This window comes from Silurus meridionalis, chromosome 28 (genome assembly GCF_014805685.1).
Source record: "Silurus meridionalis isolate SWU-2019-XX chromosome 28, ASM1480568v1, whole genome shotgun sequence".
Classification (NCBI taxonomy): Eukaryota; Metazoa; Chordata; class Actinopteri; order Siluriformes; family Siluridae; genus Silurus; species Silurus meridionalis.
This window is the reverse complement of record NC_060911.1, coordinates 6,764,774-6,788,711: the sequence shown is the minus strand read 5'-3', so window position 1 is coordinate 6,788,711 and position 23,938 is coordinate 6,764,774. Positions and strand designations below refer to the sequence as shown.

Genomic DNA, 23,938 nt, shown 5'->3' with positions numbered 1-23,938 from the left:
TTTCATTCCTTTTATTTTTCCTTCCTTCCCCCCCTCTCTTCTTTTTGATTTTTTTGCTATGCTACATTTGCTTTTTCTTTGCTTGCTTTTTAATATGTATGCTTCCTTCCTTCCTTCCTTCCTTCCTTCCTTCCTTCTATTACTTCTTGTTTTTTCTCTTGCCTTCTTTTATATTTGATTCCTATATCACTCCTTCCTTCTTTTCTTTCTTTTTCTTTTTTCTTTTGCTCCCTTTTTATATTTATGCTTCCTCCTTTTTCATTCCTTCTATTACATTTTGCTTTTTATTCTCTTGCCTTTTGATATTTATGCTTCCTTTTACTTTTACTTTATACTCCCTCCTCCTTTCTTTCTTCTTGTCTTTTGCTTTTTGTGTTTCCTTCCTTCCCTCTTCCTTGGTTGCTTTCTTTCATTTATGCTTCCTTCCTTTTTTCTTCTATTCTTTTTTTTGCTTTTCTTGCTTTTTTATTTGTATGCTTTCTTTCATCAGTTCTTTCTTCCTTCTTTCCTTCCTTTCTGGCTTGTTTTCTTCTTTCCTTCCTTCCTTTTATTTTTCCAGCCTTCCTGCTTTTCTTGGTTTCCTTTCTTAATCCTTTCTTCCTTTCACTCATTTGAATCATTTCACAAATCAAAATTACAAAATTGCATTAATGCTGCTTGAAGGATACAGTCAGAGGTAAAGCTGTAATATTACATCTTCTGGGCTTTTCCATCTGATTAACTTCAGCAGTGCTTGAGAGGGAAATGACTGGTTACGGCTGAAAGTGATAACGGGAACTAATTAGTTTCGTGGACGTTCCACATCATTAAATGTAACTGTAATCGGATTAAAAAAAACCTGCTTATTGTAAAGTTGCTGTGGTGTAAAAGGAAGAAAAGGTTTTTTGGACATGCTGTAGAAGAAAAACCAAAAACCAAAGATTTCAAGTATGTGTTATATAATAATAATAAATCATTTGTATTGTATTATACACTGTATGGAAAAGATCTTGTGTATTTTAAACATCATAGTCCACATTTATTAGATTTAATTCCACAATTTGCTGTTATAATAACCTCCATTGTTCTGGGAAGATGTTCCACTAGATTTAGAAGTGTGATTGTGGAGATTTGCGCTCATTCAGCCACAAGGGTGTTAGTAAAGTCAGGTACTGATGTAGGTGAGAAGGTGAGAAGACCTGGAGTGTTCACATTCATCCCAAAGGTGTTCAATATCATTGAGCTCAGAGCTCCACTCAAGATCTTCCTCTCCAATCCATGTAAAGCATATCTTAGAGCTGCTCCTTTATCTCTGCTTAAAGAGCAGTATAAAGCTGGAACAGGTTTGGGTCTCCTAGTCCAAGTGAATGGAAAATGTAATGCAACCGCATACAAAGACTATTGCATGCCATCACCTTTGTGGAGGTTTGGAGAAGATCCACACCTGGCTGGAGAAATCAGGTGGATCATTTGGATATTATTCACCCATATATTGTAGGTTTATTGTATACATAATTCTATGAATGTAAAGGAATTCTTTAAGTGCATTATAACATAGTTTATTATACGTATACAGAAAATGTCCCTATAATCAAAGCGATAACGTGACTGGAAGTAATATAATTCCCATGAGCCTTTAATGCTCTTTTGCCTCCACATTCCTGAAATCTTTTTTTTTTTTTTTGCTTCACTGTTAAGTCTATAACTGTCTGAGTCGGTGACAGCCTTCGCAAATCTTATTAAATACCCAGAAAAGCATCTAAAAAGCTTTTCATATCCAATTTCCCCTCTTTCCTTTTTCTGTCCGTCTCGCTTCCTCTTTCTCTCGTGCGAGTCCCGGCGCTCCGTTCTATCGGCTCCTTAATCGTGACGCTGCTCAACGGGTTGTGAAGAATCGGTTGCTCTGCGTTTGTGTGTGTGTGTGTGTGTGTGTGAGTCGTCTTGGTTCAGGAGTGACCTTGCCGCACGATTGGCTGATTCCATTTGGATCGTTTTGACTAGCGGGAGACGGTACGCAATGCTGATAACTGCGCGAGTGTCCGTGGTCATTGTAGTGGTGACCAGCCCTTTGCTTTATTAGGGACGGCCTGATAAATGTGTGCATACGCCCTGTTTTCACTGAGCGGTGCAGAAGAATAGCTTGAAACAGGCCTTTTTTTTTGTCTCAACCCAATGTGTATTGGTATAAATACTTTCTTTTGTAAAGGCATATGTTACACTTACATGGAGACTTATAAGGAGCACATCGAGCTTTAATAGTGAAGAACGTAAGTCCTGCTCAAAGCTTTCTAATGTTTTTGTGGCTACATTAGAGTTGTTAGACGGCTTCTGGATTATGATAGGCATCAAAAAACCTCTCCGATTGACAAGGTCACAAATACATTTAAATACATACAAACAAAGTTGAAGGCACAAAGATTTTTGGATGAGGTAGCCTTCCTTCGTTCCATCCTTCCTTCCTTGCCTTCCTTCCTTCCATCCTTTCTTTTTGCTTTTTTCTTCTCTTGTTTTTTAATGTATGCTTCTTTCTTTCTTTCTTTCTTTCTTTCTTTCTTTCTTTCTTTCTTTCTTTCTTTCTTTCTTTCTTTCTTTCTTTCTTTCTTCTTTTCTTCCTTCCTTCCTTCCTTCATTCCTTTTATTACATTCTTGCTTTCTTTCTTCTTTTGATATTTATGCTTCCTTTTATCACTCCTTCCTTCTTTGTTTCTTCTTTTTTTGCGTTTTGTTTTCTTAAATTTGTTTCCATCCTTCCTTCCTTCCTTGGTTGCTTTCTTTCATTTATGCTCCTTCCTTTCTTTCTTCTTTCCTTTTTTTTTTTTTTTTTTGCTTTTCTTGCTTTTTTATATGTATGCTTCTTTCATCACTTCTTCCTTCCTTCCTTCCTTGTTTTCTTCTTTCCTTCCTTCCTTTTATTTTTCCAGCCTTCCTGCTTTTCTTGGTTTCCTTTCTTAATCCTTTCTTCCTTTCACCCATTTGAATCATTTCACAAATCAAAATTACAAAATTGTATTAATGCTGCTTGAAGGATACAGTCAGAGGTAAAGCTGTAATATTACATCTTCTGGGCTTTTCCATCTGATTAACTTTAGCAGCTCTTGAGAGGGAAATGACTGGTTACGGCTGTAAGTCCTGCTCAAAGCTTTCCAATGGTTTTGTGGCTACATGTCCACATTAGAGTTGTTATACGGCTTCTGGATTATGATAAGCATCAAAAAATGTGACTGATGAGCTCTCCGATTGACAAGGTCACAAATACATTTAAATACATACAAACAAAGTTGAAGGCACACATATCTGGATATTTTTGGATTAGGTAGCATTAAATTTTCACTTTACTTCAACTGGGAGATATGGTTTACATGGGTTGGAGTAGATCTTGAGTGCCTTGTTATGAACCTCAACCCTATTGAACCCCTTTGGGATGAATGAGAACGCTTACTGCAATGTGGCTGAATGAGCACATATCTCCATAAGCACAATCCAAAATCTAGTGGAACATCTTCAAATCAGCATAAAATTATTAGAAACTGCTAGTGGAGGGGTTAAATGTGGACGAGATGTTCAAAAAGCACATTCAGGACATATGCCCTAGTGTGTACCTACTTCATAGCTACTATGTTGCTACTATGTTACTGCAGGTACACATGCTAGTGTGTGGGAGTATGTGGAAGTGTGTGCACTCACTTGCCTTGTCTTTATTAATTTAATAAAGAAGGCTCAACCTCAGTCTGAGAGACTGACAGCCAGATATTAAACCCAGTGTTGTATACATCAGTGAAACAATCTTTCTGATGTTTCATATTTGTGACACGCAGCCAAGTGTTTCATCTGATATAACGTGTTTATTAGAACTACCGAACCTGTTTATTATATATTCTGGAACAAGTTTGCGTCTGCTAGTTCAAGTGAAATGAAAATTCGATTCTACCACATCCAAAGACACCCTATACAGTTGTGTGCCTCCGACTTTGTGGTAACATTCACATTTATGGCATTTGGCAGACGCCCTTATACAGTATATCTCATTCATACAGCTGAGCAGCTATGGGGGAGTGAAGGGCCTTGTGCTGGAGCCCAGAAGTGAGAGCTTGGTGTGGCTGGGATTTGAACTCATGACCTTCAGATCCAATGTAAATGACCACTAAAGCACCACTTCAGTAGCAGTTTGGTGAAGAAGCACATATTGCTGGAAAAGTCGTGTCCCATACTTAAACGTATTTCCAACACAAAGTTTAGGAGCATTTAATGTACATTGTACACAATAAACATTGTGTTAAACAGTTGGAAATTTCAGCGATGTTAATAACACATAAACAGCCCTGTGGTGGAAAACATTCTGAACGAATAGATAGTCACTTTTCTCCATTCCGTAAATGTCCCACACATGTATCACTCCATCAGAAGTTACGCACTCACTCTTGTTACTATAGAAACAGATAACATTTAACTATTATTCAACACCATCTAACCAATCAGAATCCAGTTCCAGTTTCGGGCAATATTCCTGTAAAAACCCCAGAAAACACGAAACAGGATGAGGTCTGAGAAATGATCTACAGCCAATTTTGCTTTATAACGATCCTTCACTCAAATTACGTTTATTAAATCATCAATAGAAATGTTTTTGTTGAATGGGTTTGTTGAAATTGTGTCTTTAACAAGGAATGAAATCTACTCAGCAAGTTACATCCTCATTTACATACTTGTATTGCTTTTTTTGGGGGGCTGATAAAGTGCATTTATAAATGTTTATCCTGTTTTTTTTTCCTCTACAAAAATATATCATATTTAACCATATTTAAAGTCTCTTTTCTAAATGCAGTTTCCTCAAGGACACAAAGTCTCCACAAACACATTTGACTTTTTTTTTCCTTCTACAGGATCCAGCCTGACCCGTTTATACAGTATATGTGCAATATTATGGTTATTATGTGATGATTCATTCTCCTGCTTCTCTCTCTCTTTCTTTCTCTCTCTCTCTGTTTTCTTTTCCATGCCTTATCTAGAAGTGGAACAGAAAGGTAACGTGAAATGTCCTCTCGCTAACCCACCCCCCATCCCCGTACCCCCCTCCCACACAAAATCTCAATGTTTCAGTTTAACACCGTCGAGGGCACATTTTTCACACTGTTATAACCACCACGTGAAACATTCATAAGCGATTTAAAAGAAAGAGGAGCGTCCTGTGTGTTGGCTTGAATGATAGATTTAAAGAATGATTCAAGGCTTGTGAATGTTTTACGTTTTCTTTTGCGGATTCTGCAGACCTAGTGTATGTTCATGCTTTGTTCTTTTCTCTCACAGTCTTCCATTAAAGCCATGGTAATAGTGTTTCCTTTGTGAACCCATCCTCATTTCCACACCCTTGACTGGTTTGGTTCTCCTACTTTGCTGCTGCCGAGTTCAAACCAAAACGCCTAAAATAGTCGTCTATGTAACTGTCAATACACACCTTCTGGATTTAAATAAATGCCATGGTTTAATGGTTCTTCAAATGGGCTCTTTGGAGCATAGCCAGGATGTCCATGATTCTTTCTTTCTTTCTTTCTTTCTTTCTTTCTTTCTTTCTTTCTTTCTTTCTTTCTTTCTTTCTTTTGTTACAATCATAGAAATCACAATACAAAAGTTGTAATAAATTCCAGGATGTTTGGTGTTGACTTGAGTCTTAAACTGGTCCATTCCAAACCTCGTTAACTAAAATAAAATCTTTTTTGGCCGAATTATAACCATGTCAGATCCAAGAATAGAAAGTTCTAGCATTGTAATAATATAAAAATAAAATATTCATGTAAATAAATTGATGTAATTGTACAATGTTGATAAATACCCATCTTTCTGAAAAGGTGCACAATGGAGGACCATAAAATATATTTTTTTATTCGAGTTTCTGTTGATCCCTGAATAAAAACATGTGCATTAGGATTCTTAACAGAGACAGAAGAACATTTTTAGGGATCTAGAGTTAAGCTTTGAGGGGCTACATAGCACGATCCTGAGAGAATTCTAGATGAAGTTGTACACTTTTCGAAACTGTGCTTCATCAAGGATTCTTTGAATAGTTAAGACCCTCTTTCATTATACAACCTATACACTGCTACAGGGTTCTACTGAGAAACTTTTCTCTTCAAGTTCTTCCAACAGGAACAAGTTGAAGATCCCTAATGATTCTTTGAAGTAGCTCTAGATACAACAGGCGTTCGTGACTGAAAATCCTTTACATACTTTTATTTGATTTGTGTCAATAATACCAGATGTTTTAGAACATTTTGTCTATGAAGGACAAAAAAAAAAGCAAATCTGAGCTTTTTTTTTAGAATTCATAATTACAATGCAAATTAAATTATGAAATGATTAAAACACCTTTAGTATCACATTAAGGGAGGCCAGAAGGATTCAAGGGCAGACAAAGAAACATTTTATTAAATACACAAAAATACAGGCAAAGTTATAAATAAACTTTTCCAACAGGAAATGCGTGTAACTATGCAACTACGGCAAAACAACAACGTGAATATAAAACAAAATGATACTTAACGGAGACAAGACTGAAGCAAAGGCTACACACACATACATGGATTAGATCCGGAAGTGTCTAATTCATGTGTGTATGTAACTGCGAACATAAAAAGACCTGAAAATGGCAAGACTTGTAGAAACAGGGGCAGAGACTTTTCATGAACCAAAACAAAAGCACATGGCTACACAAACACAGAAACACAAAAGTGCAACGCAGCGCTGCGAGTCGCCTGCTATGCTAAAGCTCGAGGGGCGATACTCTCTGACATTTAGATTTTTCCGATGTAGGATTTTGATTTCTACTTTCGAACTTTTCAGCAACGTTCTGAAACCTTCTGCTACAGAATTCACTGTAAAACAATCTACAAACCAGAAATAGCTCTAAAACCCTAATAATATTGTTTATTATTAATAATATTAAGTGCAAGAAAACAGCAGTGCCAGCAGCCAAGGATTTAGGTATTTAGTCTATATATTGTAGATATTAAAATCCCATTTCTAGTTTGCTAAAAAGTCTTTCAGTATGTAGAACAGAATTCCATAAGGTAAAATTTCTGTTGTAAAACATTGGCGTAGAAACACCTAAATGGTTTAATGAAACTGAAGAACAGTTCATGGTGCGAGCTGAAGCCTGAAATGAGTTAAAGTATACAGACGCTCTCTACCTTACGAATAAGTTACGACCGTTCGTAGGATGAATTTGTTCGTAAGTTGTTTCTGTGTTCGTTATTGACCACGCATATCTCCTAATGATGTAAGAGCCATAAATACTGTCAAATAAACAATAAAATATACTAAAACAAATCGAAATAATCAAAAAACTGTATACAATATTTTAAGTAATAAAAATAAAAATAGACAAATTATTAAAAATTAAAAAAAAAATCCCTTAAAAAAATTCATTCGCCAGAGTCCAGTGTCCAATTTTCTGACTCCAAACAAATTTCCCTTTAAGGACAGGTTTGTTCGTAACGGCGAAAGTTCGTAAAGTGAATGTTCCTAAAGTGGGAAGCATCTGTATAGGGAAAAGCTGTACACACAAACAGATCTATCTGCTGAACATATCTGATAATCTCTTCCAAGCCCTGGAGAGTTGTTACACGTATAGATTATTAGTATACCCAAACCAGGCCCACGTTCTCTGAATGCACCTCATGTAATTATAAAAGAATCGATTTTTTTTCCGACTCCACTGCTAAAACTCACACTGACACATTCAATAAAGCCCAGATTGTCCGATGCACGATGTGTATTAAATCTCATAGGATCCCATCGCACTGTTTGGCTGGCCGTATCGATGCAGCATCGCAAATCAACTGCATCTTCCAATCAATAAACCCAGTAAGCTGTCCGGCTTGGAAATGACATCATTATGATGCAGGCTAGAGGCTGAGGATGATAGGCATAGAAATCTAGTGTGGGCATTTGAAAGGGTGACACTTACATACGTGTATGTATACACATGGACAGACTGGTCTATGCTGAAAGGAAAGCTTTGGTAACTCAATTAACATCTCTTTACAACCACAGTAAGCAGAAATGCACATGATTAGCATCGCAGTGCTGCATGATACGATCTAGTGTTTGGTACATTAGACTAAACGGTACAAGGCAGCAAACATGGGGAATTAAATCAGCAGTACACACTTGTGTGGTTTTTCGAGAACCACAACTATATCCTGAGGAAGGTGCGCATCATACACACTTTCTCTCCATATAGAGACGGTGGTGGCGGTGGTGGTGGTGGTGTTTGAACCTGGATCTCATAGCAATCCTAATGTTCTTAACAGCCATTGTTCAAATTATTTTATCTTAATTATTCATCTATTGTCTTTACAGTTGCTCTCGATCTATCCATGCTTATGTTCTCACCTGTTTCTATGTCACCCATTCCATCAGTCATCATGCTTGTCTATCCATCATTTGTTTGCTGGCACAAATCCTGATCTTATCAAGTAACCAGTGTTTTTGGGTTGACATGTTTGATTATAAATCACCACTAATTTGCCATTTTACTCTAATAGCTATATATATATATATATATATATATATATATATATATATATATATATATATATATATATATATATATATATATATATATATATATTTTACATAGAAAATATACAAAATATATGCTCACTTTTTCAGCAGATTTGGCCTTTTATTGTTCACAAGTCTAAATCATGTTACATCACTTAGCTTTCTATAACGTCAACTATAGATGTCAATGGACGTCCATTTATGAGCAAGTCTGCTTTACACGTCACCAGAAAGCTTCATTGTGCCTCATTGTTGATTCTACAATTTTCTAAACTCTATATGAGGAATGAACACCATTCTTCCCTCAAAGGATGTTTCCACATTTTAACATGCCACTCCATAATCTGGAAATGAGATCTGGGGTCATCTTGGAAGTGACCACTCCTATCAAGACAAATCTTTCAGTGTAGGATAAAGATGATCAGTCAGAAGAATGTTGCATTGATGAGCAGTAACCTTAACCAGAAAGGGACATGTGGAGTAAAACCAAACCACCAAAATTCCTTATCATATATTTGTCTTGTCGTTTGTTACCTACATATTTAAATCCTAATCTTTTTAAATGAATTACATATTGGCATTTAGAACTAAATTGATCAAAGGTAATTATTACTCCACTTTCAAGAACAAATATAGTCTGAATAAGGATGGCTGTCTTTGGTCCTCATAAGTATGATGAATTTCAGGTCCTCATAAGTCTGATGAATTTCAGGTCCTCATAAGTCTGATGAATTTCAGGTCCTCATAAGTCTGATGAATTTCTGACTCTCATAAGTGTAATTAATTTATTTGGTTTTTACAAGGCTTAGGAACACAATAGTTGTCTTGCTATGACAAGTAAAAACAAGATTTAATAAAAAACCTGGACTTTGGCTTTTAATTTTTTCTGCTATAGGTTTATGAATCCTTCTCGTGTATTTTGCTACAATAATATTGCTGAAATATCATCTTATCATCTTAAATATTATATGCAAACAATACAGACCTAGTGGTGATGTCACATGATCAGGTTAATTCAAATTTAAAAGAAACATACTTTTATTAATATGTATATTTATAAGGTTTTAGTAGAATTGTTATTTGAATTATTATTATTATTATTATTATTATTATTATTATTATTTAATGTATTTATTATTTTTATATTATTATTATTTAAAAGCGACATGTGTATGAGAAAACTGGTTGTCATTACCAAAAAAACAAATTTATCATAATTATTAAGCAACGGTCTGAATCGGGGTGTTCAAACTTCTCCGGATTGAGTTTCAGTTGAAAAGTAATAATGGAAATGAAAATGTGTTCAGTCAGCCATGACATATTTGCTATCTGAAGCTCGCTTCTTGAGTTTAGGTTTGAAGCTATGTATAATTGTGAACATTTGCATTTCGGTGAGCTGTTCCTTTAAGACCAGGTATTCTGTGTGTTTAATGTTTAATGTGTATTAGAGGAAATGTTCTTTCTAGTACTTTATAAAATCCAGTGTATCATAGAAAGATGCCTTTATGACCCTGTAGACGTTCGAATTGTAAAATATGTCTCGGGCAAATTATAACAATTGTCGAATGTAGCAGTATATCTCAAATCCAATATTATACCCTATTAAGGTTTATAATGCCTGTATAAGCATTGCTATGCTCAATATCTCTTCACTTCTCAGGGCAGTGCTTTGAGTCAGAATGAAGGTCATATCATCCGGAACTAAAGATCATTCAGCACGATTTCTCATGAATATATAATGACTTTAAACGGTTATTGGGTTACCAACCTTCAGGGTTTTTGGACCACTCTGCATTTTAGGACACACGAGGAACCTATCGTCCGAGAATCTTGTATCTCCGATAAACGATAACATTTCTCAAGATCTTTCTTACCCTGCGTCCATCTAATCACTGTGAAACCTCACGGTCGTTTAATCTCCCTAGAGCTGTGCAATGTTTATAGGCTTTAAGACGAGATGGCATCTTCTATCTCTTTAGAAAGAAGATAAAACATAGGACAAGTCAAGGTTAGACAAAAAAAAAAGAAAACTGCAGAGCTACATGTTTCCTTCAACATTTTGCGCTCTGCTACGAACTGTAATTATTAGTGGCAGTAAAAAAAAAGATGCATAGATCAGAAGTAGACGTCAACTCCTCCCAGTCACAGGGAAGTGCAGCAATTAATTACAAACCTTTGCTAACTGCATCTAAATTATATTGTCGTTGGTGTCAATACATGAAACTGGAATTAATAGGAATTAGACAATATTTCGAAAGTAATCCTTTTAGCCGTATGGATCGGGCAACTGATCCATAGCTATTGAAAACATAGCTCAGATGTGCTTGCAAACTCGACTCCTGCTGAGAAACTGTAAGCAGAGGGATGGGCTCTTATTAGTTTTGGGCAAGCAGGCATTATAAATCAAAATGACACAAATTGACTATATCTGCTTGTGCTTACCATTGGGAGGGAATATGTTCAGATAGTAATAAATATAAAATAATTATTGTGTCTCCGGAGCTGCTACCCTGCTTGACCAACTGCCAATAAGACGCCTGAACGTATTTATCAAAATTTACAGCACAACCTTTGCTTGGGTAAATGCGAGACATTTTAGCATCACTGCAGTGTGTGAGATGGTGTGGAGGCTTAGAGGATGCTCCTTTATTATAAATCAGCCCAGAAGGATATTTGGCAAGTTTTATTAGATGAGTTTGATTTGATAGCCAAGTCTGATTTGAATTCATGTTGCCAGAATCCGAAGGAAAAAGGAGACTGGCTAAAGATTTTAACGTTAACCTCTTGTTAGGAAACACCCCATATTTTTGTCCTCACTATTATCTTATCAATGGTTATCAATGGTTATATTGCTCTGATTGTCCTATTGTGTCCTGTAGTCTTCCTGTGTCCAGGCCTCCTGAGGGGTGTGTACCAAAGCGAGCACTTGTTCGAGTCTGATCACCAGTCAGGAGCGTGGTGTAAAGACCCTCTGCAGGCCTCGGAGAAGATCTACTATATGCCGTGGACGCCGTACCGCACAGACACCCTCACCGAGTACTCCAGCAAAGAGGACTTTATCGCAGGACGACCCACAACCACGTACAAACTCCCCCACCGGGTGGACGGCACAGGCTTCGTAGTTTACGATGGCGCGCTCTTCTTTAACAAAGAGCGCACAAGGAACATTGTCAAGTTTGACCTGCGGACGCGCATCAAGAGCGGCGAGGCTATTATCGCCGGTGCCAACTACCACGACACGTCACCCTACCGCTGGGGTGGAAAGTCTGACCTGGACCTGGCTGTTGATGAGAATGGACTGTGGGTGATCTACGCTACTGAGCAGAACAGTGGACGCATCGTGGTCAGCCAGCTGAACCCCTACACGTTGCGTGTGGAAGGTACCTGGGACACCGCCTACGATAAGCGCTCGGCCTCCAACGCGTTCATGATCTGTGGTGTGCTCTATGTGCTCCGGAGCGTCTATGAGGATGATGACAGCGAGTCCACAGGCAACAAGATCGACTACATTTACAACACAGAGCTCTCTAAAGATGGCTTCCTAGAAATCCCATTTCCTAACTCTTACCAATACATAGCTGCCGTTGATTACAACCCGAGGGACAACCTGCTCTACGTCTGGAATAACTACCATGTGGTTAAATACTCGTTGGATTTCGGAGCACTTGACACTCGACTAGGTAAGGCATGAAACACATGCGCATGTTTATTATATTTATTACTCTCAAGCTTGTTTGGGTGAGGCCTCTGAAGTCATGCTTTGTGCTTTCATACTTTTGCTCCCCCTCCTTGATTCATAGCAAATGTGAAGAAGTGTTTTAACAGACTGGTAGTCGAGGTCATGGGGGGCGAGAGGTGAAAATAGTTTCGGTGTCCTCTAGTTCACTCGAGAAATGCACTGCGTGAAGTGGGCAGCAAGGGGGAGGAAGTGTTCTTGGATAATTGGTGGTTTTAGCAAAAGCTTTGCCTTTGCTGTCGCTAATGCTGAGTGTGGAATGGTTGTGGGGTACTTTAATTGGAGCAGAGAGCAAAGTTATCACCTCCAAACATATACTTTTTTTCATACTTTAAGCTTAATGGAAAACACACACACAAAAAAAAAACCCAGTTGTGTTTTTTTTGTTTTCCACTCACATTTCTGTGCGGGCTTGTGGTAATTATTTGGTGGTAATTATGATTTCTCTAAGTGTGACGTTCATTTTTGCTATTACTAATAAACATGCCTGGCAGCTGTGAGAGAAATGTTGTTACATTTCTAGAGCAATTACACTGGTGAACTATTTGAAGTCTCACCAGAACAAAAAAAAGGAAAAAAAAAACAAAAACGTGCAGTTGATTAAAAGAAATTCTAATTGCTTGCTGCGGTTATTCTGGCACGGGGTTGTTCTTTCTTTGCAGACACACTGTAATTGCTATTGCCTGTTTTAAATTATTTATTTAGTTGTGCTATCCTGATAGCACCAGGCATTAAAGAAAGAATGAATGAGTGGTTAGATGTTGAGTTACTTTTTCAATCAGGCCAGAAACCACTTCATTATTCCTCCTTGACAAAGAAAGCATCTTTGAAGCTATTACTACCCAATTTTTTTTTGCGATACTGGGCATTGTCTTTGTGTTAGGACTTGGAATTAGCACAACATTTCAGAGCACTTCCTGAGCATGCTACAGGTAGCAGATATCAGTATAAACTGTATTGTTAAGCTGAAACTTTTGTTCAGTTGGTTTGTTTTGAGCCAGCGATCAAAAGGTCATGAGCTGAAATCCCAAGACTTCTACAGCACAGCTGTACTGTAACTCATTCCGATAACTTGTTCTCTAAATAAAAACAGGGATCCTACATTGGCCAAGGCCAACTTTTTAGGGCGTGTTCTTGTTTAAAATAGTAACACACTCAGATGAGGACTGGTTTCTTTTTGATTCTGGTTCCTCTCAAGGTTTCTTCCTTATACCAACTAAGGGTTTTTCCTTGCCACAGTCACCCTAGGCTGCTCATCAGGAATAAATGCACATAATACCCTTATATTTAAGTTTTGTTCTTTAATTGCTGTTTCCAAGAGACTCACATGTAAGGAGAGTTCGGTGACAGGGTGCATTATCTTTGTTCTAACTTTCTGACGGTATTGCAGACATGGTAATGCACAAGGTTAGAATAGCACCAGTTGCACAGACTCCGCTGTATACGGGACGATGTCTTTTGGCGCAGACCTATGAAGGTTGGTGCTCCCTGTGACTGTGCGTGCAGCCTTGTCCTGCCATCTGTTGCCATGTTACAAAACATCTTTTGATACTACCTCATATTTTTTTGGTTTCCTGTGTCCCAGAGAAGCACTTCACCCTTGCCAACTGGTGGCTGTAGCCTGATAAGCGAAACTGGCTAGTGGGTGGAAATTGGTCTAAACTAAATTACAGAGATGTACATCAACTTGTCAGAGCAAATTTGCAACCCAGTACCATCATCACTACAAGATTAATTTGCCTTTTGTCTTCTTTGCATCGAAGTATCACTCCCGTTTCCATCCCTATCATCCCATGCTTGACTTCTTTGCCCACTGATAATAGGTTTGCATGTGTATGTGCTAGGTGTGTTTTGCTTCATTATAACGTTTGAGTTTGCTCTGCCATGCGGTGTTATAGCCATGGATCCACAGTTCATTACCAAGTGCTTATTAAGTGAAAGTATTTCCAATGGTTTACACACATGAGATACTCTTGTAGCAAAAGGTGACCTTACTATACAGTGCCAAATTTCCTCTCACTGGAAAAAATGGTCTTTACACTGTTATACCTAGCAAAAAAAACAAAAAACAAAACAGTGCTTACGGAGCACGCAGGGAGTGTGTGTGCTTGTGTAAATACAGACTGGTGTGTGTAGAAGGCCCAATGTCACCTGTGCCCTGTAGGTGTATAAGACTGATCTGCCTGCTCACTGGAGCTTGCAATGCAGAGCATCCGAGCATCGGGTATTTATTCCCAGCACAGCTGTGGCTCCACTGCTGTGTGTGTGTGTGTGTGTGTGTGTGTGTGTAAGCAAACCTCCACAATAGAACCAGAAGACCTGCAAAACATCTACCTACAAAAAAAATAGTCAAAGAATGAGATCGGTTGATGTATCCATAATGCTCTTTTTGAACTGTACACTTTATGGATAATAGTATTGGGACACCTCATTTTTCCCAAAACTTTTACCACAAAGTTGGAGGCACACCATTTTATAGGATGTCTTTCCATGGGGTACTGTTCCATCTCTTCTTTACTTTAACTAAGACCCAATCAGCATGAAACTTCCCCTTTGCACAAAGCGAGCTCCAGGGTTAGAGTGGCCTGCTATAGCGCTCTAAACCCTATTAAACACCTTTGGGATGAATTGGCAGTGAATCCTCAGGCCTCCTCATCCTACATCAGTACCTGACTTTACTAACACCCTTGTGGCTGAATGAGCACAAATCTCACACAAGCAACTCCAAAATCTAGTGAAAAATCTTCCCAGAAAAGTGGGTCATTATAACAGCAAATGAGGACTGAATGGGGTGTTTTGAGACGACATACGAATCATAAGGTCAGGTGTCCACAGGCTTTTGACTATATAGTATACGTGTACATTGAAACTTAACTGAAGCGCTTGCAGTGCATCTGATTTTGAAAGCAGGCTCATGATTGGTGAATAATAATAATAATAATAATAATAATAATACACTGTTTCATCAATACTACTCATAGCACAGAATTTAGCTCTGCTTCTTTGATCTGGGTTTAATGGGATTCAAAACAATCTCCGAAGTCGGTGAGTTGAGGGGTCTCGCTCTCTGTCTTTGCCTTTCTATCGCGCTCTCGCGCTCTCGCTCAGCGTTCCTGAATTCCAAGTGTCAGAATCCTCAGCTCCACAGCGATGGCCTCACATGAACCTGATCTCGCTTTAAAAACAAATAAATAAATAATTGAAATGCTTGATTTAAAAGAAAAAAAAATTTTTTTAATGAAAAACAACATACTATTTACCTTGAGTTTGGAGAGTTTGCACACTGAAAGGGGGTCTATGATAAATATAACGCGCACAAAATATCCACAAAGACCTGAGAGGAATTGCTCCAATTTATTGTTTGTGAGAGCGATTTGTATCATTACCCTGAAAATACTTCAGAGTATTCTCGGGTTTTCTTCTTTTGTTTTGGTGTGTGTGTGTGTGTGTGTGTGTGTGTGTGTGTGTGTGTGTGTGTGTGTGTGTGTGTGTATGTGTGTGTGTGTGTGTGTGTGTGTGTACTGAGTTCATGCATGATTTGCGTCAAGGGAGGAGCATGAATGGCATCATTATTCTTCCTCTTCGCTGTGCTGTCTCATTGTGAAACATGTACAAAGCTTCTAAAATACCTGGTGAGAAAAACACACACACTCTAGTTGAGTAGGTGAACCGGGTCAGTGTAGTGTGTGTGTGTGTGTGTGTGTGTGTGTGTGTGTGTGTGTGTGTGTGTGTGTGTGTGTGTGTGTGTGTGTGTGTGTGTGTGTGTGTGTGTGTGTGTGTGTGTGTGTCTTCACTTGTCCTAGCTGTGTCCTAACAAGACATCTTTCTGGAACAAAACTTATTTCCAGTGCAGTAATGAAGACGACTTCTCAGGCAGATGACTTGGGCTTATCTCATCCACCTGTCATCTTTGACCCCCTTGTCTTCTCTCCCCTTCACTCCCACTGACCCTTCCGATTTCACCCCACTGTCCTTTCCCTCTCCTTTCCTCTCTCATCACATCGTTAGTGTGATGTAATGGTGTCAACGGTGCGTACTCGAGATCGGGACGATAAAAGGACAACGACGGCGCCTCAGAAAGTACCGTCTGAGGGACGTTACAGGCGTTACGGAGACAGCCGAGGGACACACCCAGGCAGAATGATTAGTGTCCTGCAGTTTCCACCGGGATTTACTTGCTCCATTACTCGCTCTAGTGCAGCTCGGAGAGGCATTACGGATATTGACTGCGGCTAAATGTTCACCATTTTTTAATAACCGCTCCAGCGTGGCAGCCGAGTGAGAAAACGGTGCAAATGGCAGCAGGATCATTATACTCTTCGATTATTTCTTGTGCTGATGATAGCGTAAATTAATTTGCGTAAAAGTGAATAAGGCCTGACGGATTCAACAATAGTCGCTGATATTTAATACAAGGTTGTTTTACAGTAGATCTTGATAGTAAAAAAGACCTGGTCTTGGTTTTTGGACATTTGCTTCTACAGTCTTCATTACACAACCTGTACCCCCTACCTGTACCCTTTATTACACCACCTTAACCAGACCCCCTGACCCAGGTATTGTCCCCATTACAATTTTTATAGGTTTCACGTGACTGTTTCAAATCCTTTATCTTCTGACATTCTGCCTATGGATAAAAGCCATATGTGGTCTTTACTCTTTGGGGTGGATGATCTTAAGGCACCTGCTAAAGAGCTCTGACCTCAACCCTTTTGACCACATTTGGAAGGAATTAAAAAGCTGACTGCACCCCAGGCCTCCTCACCTCACCTCAAATCAGAATCTGATTTTATTAATGCCCTTGTGACTGAATGAGCACAAATCTCCACAAACACATTTTTTAAAATCTAAAATTATTATAACACTAAATGGGGACTAACTGTGAATCGAGATGCTAAAAACTAATCAGATACGAATCTTAAGGTCAGGTGTCCGCAAACCTTTGTCCATATGTATGTGTGATGATGCAACAATATGCACTTGTTGTATAAACAAGTGTTAAAGGTGTATATCACGTTACTATAGAACCCCTCACATGTTGCAAAGCATATCTTATAGTGTAAAAATACACAGGAAATATAAATATCATTCCGACTCAACACTGGTCAGCTACGCCCTTCTCTCTCTCTCTCTCTCTCTCACTCTCTCTCTCTCGCTCTCTGTGACCATCTTCACAGTCTGTCCACTGTCTTTGAGTTTGAGACCTCTTAATCTCCGCCATCTGCGGATCATGGCATGCGCCGTGGTCTGTTTGCTATCCAAACCCCCTCCCCACACGCATACACACACACTCTCTGACTGTCTGGCATTCGCATGTCGCGAGCTCAGGCTGCCATCTGTGTGTGTTTGTGTCTTGTATATGCATGTGTGAAAGAGTGGGAAAATGGCAGCTCTGGTAAGAGGCTACAGTTCTCTGGGGGTCTGTCCTCGTGTCCTGGAGTGGTTGTGTCATTGTGCAGTGCACCACTCACCTCGGAAATCGCTCCTCTTGCTGACAGCTCCTTCAGCTTCAGAATGCTCAACTACTACACAAACATGCTGTGTGTGTGTGTGTGCGTGAGAGAGAGCGGAAGAGAGACTGGAACTGTGAGTGTATTCTGTAAAGCAGCTTAGAAACCCTGGATTTTGGTAAGCACTCTCAAAGTAATTATAGCATACAAACATTACCTCTATCTCCCTCTCCCTCTCTCTCTCTCTCTCTCTCTCTCTCTCTCTCTCTCTCTCGCTTTCCCTCTCTCCTTCATGCTGTAGTCCTCTTCCTCTCTTTTGAGTCTGATGATATTTTTCAGATTCTCTTGAACGATTTTACACAGGAAGTTCCAAAGAAGTTTTCAGAGATACTTTAAGCTTTCCAAGTTTCCACATGATGCATTGTATAGCCGGCGGAAGTTCTGCAGACATTTCCAATTGCCCATTATTATTCAACCAGGACGACTTTAATCTCCACATGCAGATCTCAAACAGTCTGGTCAGGACCCTCAAGGGCAGAGTGTTTTAGATTTTCTTTTCTTTCTTTTTTTAAGCATTGGCACCACTGGCAGGTGAAGTGAATAACATTGATTATCATGATGTAATAGACCTGTCATACACTTTATTGCTAAAGGTTTGCGGACACTTGGTCACAAGTATGGTATGTGCATTCTGAGCATCCACATTATAATTCCCTCCACTCTTCTGGGAAGATGTTCCACTTGATTTTGGAGGCTGCTTGTGGACATTTGTGTTCATCAGCCACAAGGGTGTTAGTAAAGTCAGGTACTGATGTAGGTGAGGTGAGAAGACCTGGAGTGCAGCCAGTGTACCAATTCGTCCCAAAGGCGTCCAGTAGGGATAAGGTCAGAGGTCTATAGCAGGCCACTCATGATCTTTCTCTCCAAACCATATCTTTATTCAGCTGGCTTTGTTCGCAGGGGCATTTTCATTCAACATATACACATACATATACACACAAATTGTGATGACTAAACAACTGGGTCAAAACATCTCCAAACGACTAGAAATCGTGGGTGTTCTCATTGTGCAGTGGTTAGTACCTACCAAAAAATGGTCCAAGGAAAGACAATTGGTGAACCAGTGAAAGGTTCATGAGCAACAAAGACTTACTATTGCTTGTGAGGAGAAAATTATTTGGACAGACTGAGCATCTGTGGGATTATCTGGACAAGCAAATCCATATCATAGAGGCTCAACCATGCAACTTACAAGACTTAGAAGTGATGCTGCAAATTTCTTGGTGCCAGAATCCATTGCAGACTTTTAGAGGTCTAGTGAGGTCTAAGCCTCACTGGGTCAGAGCTGTTTTGGTTGCTTAAAGAGGATCTAAACATAGTTAAATAGAATAAGCAGATTTTATTAAATTTTTTTTGTAAAGGTATAGCTCTTTGTAATTAGCAATAAAAAACCCAGAGTATTCCTACAGTCAAATTAAGAAGGAATATACAATTATTTATTTCCTGTTTTCTGCTAACCTGAAAGCTTATTAATTCATGTCCGTGTGTGCGTGTGTGTGTTTATATCCAGACTTGTGTCTATACATGTCACACCTTTTTCATGTCCCTGGCTTATCTAATGAAAGCAGCTTGACCGATTGAACTGTAAACAGCAGCCTGGTTCAGGTCATTAGCGCTGTATCATGTCACATTAAATTGCCAAATGAACATCAGCCTAATAGCGTGCAGCTAGTTGCTAATGCTAATCACAAATGCTAGCCTTGAGTTAAAGGACTTGGGATCTGCCACTAATGTAATTACAAAACTATTCTGTTAAGCAGGGGCCAAACTTATTAGATACCTCCTGAGCTTTTAGTCACATAAGCATTAATATGAATGTTAACAATAGCTCAAGTGAAGTATTAACACTTTGTGTATTTACCGGCTCATTAGTTATACAGATTAGCTTTCAGCACTGACGGTATGAGCTAATGCTAATCTATAACGTCAGTCCTGAGGTAAAACATTTGTCTTCAAGTCAAGTCAAGAAGCTTTTATTGTCATTTCAACCATATATAGCTGACGCATTACACAGTGAAATAAAACAACGTTCCTCCTGAATACTACCCCTCAAAACAATCTAAAGTTAAAACCTTTCGCCTCTTTTTGTCCCACATTTATGCGAACAATTATTGAAATAGTTGCCTAGCATGGGCCAAATATATGATCTGCTTTTCAGACTGTTAGGAACATTAGCAATATTAGCAACAGTATCAATTATTATAAGTGCTTACTTAGCATACGACTATTTGGTATTCAGGCTAGCTTTTGTGACTGAAAGTCTCCTTGTAATATGCTAATCCTGCATTCTGACCTCCCCCTCGGCAGACTACAGTTTTGTCTCATATGTCATAGCCTACCGCTGCCATCTCCCAGTGTTTGGGGGCACATGTCAAACACAAGAAACGATAGCCATGGAACCTAGGAATGAAGTCGAGCTCTGAAAATGCACTCCAGCCAGAGGGTAATTGACCTAATTTTGTCTGCATGTGGAGCCTCTGGACGGTGACCTGGAGCTCTCCCAGAACTGGGAGAATTGCCTAGGTCCTGTTTTCTCCATGTACCGTTTTATTTGAGCTGACAGGAGATCATTTTAAGTGAATGTTGCAACAATCCTGTAGCCCCCAATGACTGAGTGACTCATTCAACACCGAACTTTAATCCAGTTCTGCTATATCCTAGAACTGTTTTTTTCCAAAAAGCTGTATTATAATGCCAGTGTACGTTGGCTAATATTTGTGTTTATCAGTGAATGGTGGTATTTGGTGGTCATACCTGTGTTTTGAAAAGAAGGTGTTTGACTTTGAACATTGGAGTTTGATGGTGGATGATGATGATGTTTTTGATGCATGTTTTTATTGGTTCATGTTGGTATTTTGTGGTAAATTTCTGTTTTTGATGGCGAACGTTGACAAGTAATAGTAACAGATAATTGTTATGCTTTGATGACGGTGCTTTTTTTTAGCCACTCTATTGTTTGGTTTTAAATGCAGTAGTGGTAATAAATATAGGTGTTTAAAGGTAAATGTAGAAGTTTGGAGGTTATTTTTCGAGTTTCATGGTGAACACTGGTTTTTGATTGTGAACACTCTTATTTGGTGGTAGATAGGATAGGAGGAGTAATAGGAAATGTAGGTGTTTAATGATTGATATTTGCTTAAAGCATGTGGTGTTCAGAGCCATATATTGGTGTTTCTCAATTAATATTTGGTATTTGTTGCTAGTGATGAATGCTTTATGTTGTGATTAATTATGAATCATCAGTATTTAATTTGAATATTAATATTTGGTAGTTTGCTGCATGTTTTGTTCGTAAAATGATCGAAAATCTATGCGGCGTCTCCTCTATGTATCAAACTATATGAGCTGAAAGGGGATCATTATTATCCTGTAAAAGTGTGCCCCCACTGACGGGTGACTCATTCAAGCTGCCATGCAACACTGACATGAGATCGAACTCTGGAATACTCAAGAACGATTGTTTTGACTGACAAAAAAGGACCTCCTGCACTGTTGGTGGCAAAATGAAATCTTGAAGACGTTAGACTGGTCTTCTTGATGCGGCGAGTCATTAAAAATGACAAGGCCTGCTTTGCACAGTAATGAGGCCTTCCTAGGAGTTGAGGGAAGTGCGTCTTAGATTCCTTTCTGCTGGAAGACAAGGAAAGGTGGGTATAATTAAAGCAAGGTTGAAATCTTTAAAGCGCGAAATTTACAAGAATGAAGCTTTGGCAGGCGAATGGAAAACAGGATTGCAGAATGATGTGGTGTAATTGGTGTTTTCTGTCATTTCCTATAATCAGATTTTTTTGTAAATGTTAGCATGCTAATCATAGAGAAAAAGTAGAAATATGAGATGGAAGTGATGGAAAGCGACTTTCTGTAAATCTTTTGTTAAACCACAAGAGATGAGTAGAGAACGCTGGAAAGTTTGCTTACAACATTTTTAAAAACTAGTTTAATGGGATTATTTTGTACAGAGGTCAAAGGAAGGAATTACGAATTTCTTCCTAGAACAAAGTTTTCATTTCCATAAATGGTCGTTTGGTTTATTACTTCGGGATTTTTAAATATTCTATGTAGAACGTTGTATCGAAATGTTTCCCATTCAGAGTTCCAAGTAAATCCCTTTTGGGAAGCCAAGAACTAGCCAGAGAACCTTTGGGGAACCTATGCCTAATGGTTGAAGTAGCAGAGGCATGAGCCAAGAGGATCAACATCAATTATGTAGGATGAGTTGCTCTGTTTGTGTTGTGATATAGTATTGCGGAAAAATGAGCTTTAATGCTGACTTCGATGCGTTGAAAATGAAATAGAAATAGCAGAAGTTTGGTTCCTGGGTTGAAGGATTTCCTGCAGATTACTCATTAAGAATCCATTTTCCTACGCTAATCTTTCATCAAGCATATGGATAGGTTCCACAACTCGGTTATCCCTCCCTCTCTCTCTCTCTTTCGACAAACTCTCCCACTGTAGCTGCTCTTTTAGTGCTTACATATGGTCACCAGACAGATGGAAGTGCCATAATTATCACTTTCCTGAGACAAACGTGTGAATGACATATCTAGTAGGAGGAATTACAGTGTGCCAGAGTCTCTCATACTCTCTCACACACACCTTTGCAGTGTTAGCTGTAACGCTTTTCGCACTTGCTCCTATACACACACTTTCACATGCTTGTGTTTCTTACTTTGCATCACTGGTCAGTCTCAGTTTCCTGTATTATTATTTTTTCACTACTTTGTTTTAGACAGTCATATTTTTTTTTTTTTCTGATTGCTTTTTGGCTTATTTGACATCCATTGTATTTATGGGGAGCAAAGTGTATATATGTGTGTTTGTGTGTATCAGTGTGTGTGTTTGTATGTGTGTGAGAGCGAGATACTGGCTCTGGACCCATGTGCCTCTTCAGTGCAGATCTGTTGAGTTTGCAGTGTTTGAAAAGTGAATAGGACCCGGAGGTTCAACAAAACGTGTCGGAGGTTGTTTCAGATCTGACATGGTAACTGGAGCTCCGAGGGTGCCAACACAAAAACTCTCCATCGAATGTCAACAAAACCAGAAACTTTGTTTGAGAGGTGCACCTGTGTGTGATCAGTGGAAAAGAATTCTTTCACCTTTTCACACCGGGTTATTCGGCTTGTCATTTCCTCCTAAAGAACATTGACAGCATTGTAATGTTAGTAGATGGAAGTGAATGGTAGTGAATGTTTTTTATATAAGTGTTGCACATGCAGTGGAATTTGATGTGTTTAGTTTTTTTGATAGTGAACGCTGGTAAATGATTATGGGCAGTGTATTTTTTTGTGTTCAATAGCGGTTGTTGAATATTAATGTATTTGATGGAGACTATAGATTCCTAAAGGTAAATGTAGGTGTTTAATGGTGGTAGTTGTTTTTTTTTTAATAATGATCACCAGTGTATTTGAAGGAAAATGTAGACTCCTGTTGGTAAATGAAGGTTAGCGCAGAAAATATTCAGGACGCGGGTGTTCTGGTGCATGGTAACGGGTTCAAGGTGAAAGTTTTTTAATGGTGAACACTGGTGTATTTGATGGAGAATGTACACTGATCAGCCATAACATTATGACCACCTGCCTAAAATTGTGTTGGTCCCCCTTTTGCTGCCAAAACGGTTCTGACCTGTCGAGTATCAACAGCATGAACTTCTTCAGCAATTTGAGCTACAGGAGCTCGTCTGTTGGATCAGACCACACGGTCCAGCCTTTGCTCCCCACGTGCATCAATGAGCCTCGGCAGCTCATGACCCTGTCGCCGGTTCACCACTGTTCCATCCTTGGAGCACTTTTGAAAGATACTGACCACTGCAGACCAGGAACATCCCACAAGAGCTTCAGTTTTGGAGATGCTCTGACCCAGTCGTCTAGACATCACTTTTTGTCCCTCGTCAAACTCACTGAAATCCTTACGCTCGCCCATTTTTCCTGCTTCTAACACAACTTTAAGGACAAAATGTTCACTTGCTGCCTATTAAATCCCACCCACTAACAGGTGCCATGATGAACAGATAATCAGTGGTATTCACTTCACTGCTCTTTATGTTAAAATGTTATGCCTGATCGGTGTTTACTCTTGAATCTTGGTAGTAGTTGTTTTTTTTTATTGTTAACTGTTGTATTTGATGAAAAATGACTCCTGATGATAAATGTATTTT

At 38.9% G+C, this 23,938-nt stretch overlaps 1 protein-coding gene across 19 annotated transcripts in view; it reads left to right on the top strand.

Annotated features, from left to right (window-relative positions):
* LOC124381300 (adhesion G protein-coupled receptor L3-like) overlaps nucleotides 1-23,938 on the top strand; it is a 298,169-nt gene that overhangs the window by 181,509 nt on the left and 92,722 nt on the right. For 14 of the 19 annotated variants that reach the window (XM_046842786.1, XM_046842797.1, XM_046842790.1 and 11 more), the window contains exons 6-7: nucleotides 4,986-5,000; nucleotides 11,418-12,218. In XM_046842786.1, the coding sequence (XP_046698742.1) occupies nucleotides 4,986-5,000; nucleotides 11,418-12,218 (816 nt within the window). The remainder of the gene's footprint in view (nucleotides 1-4,985; nucleotides 5,001-11,417; nucleotides 12,219-23,938) is intronic. The other 5 variants (XM_046842803.1, XM_046842805.1, XM_046842802.1 and 2 more) reach the window with 1 other exon arrangement.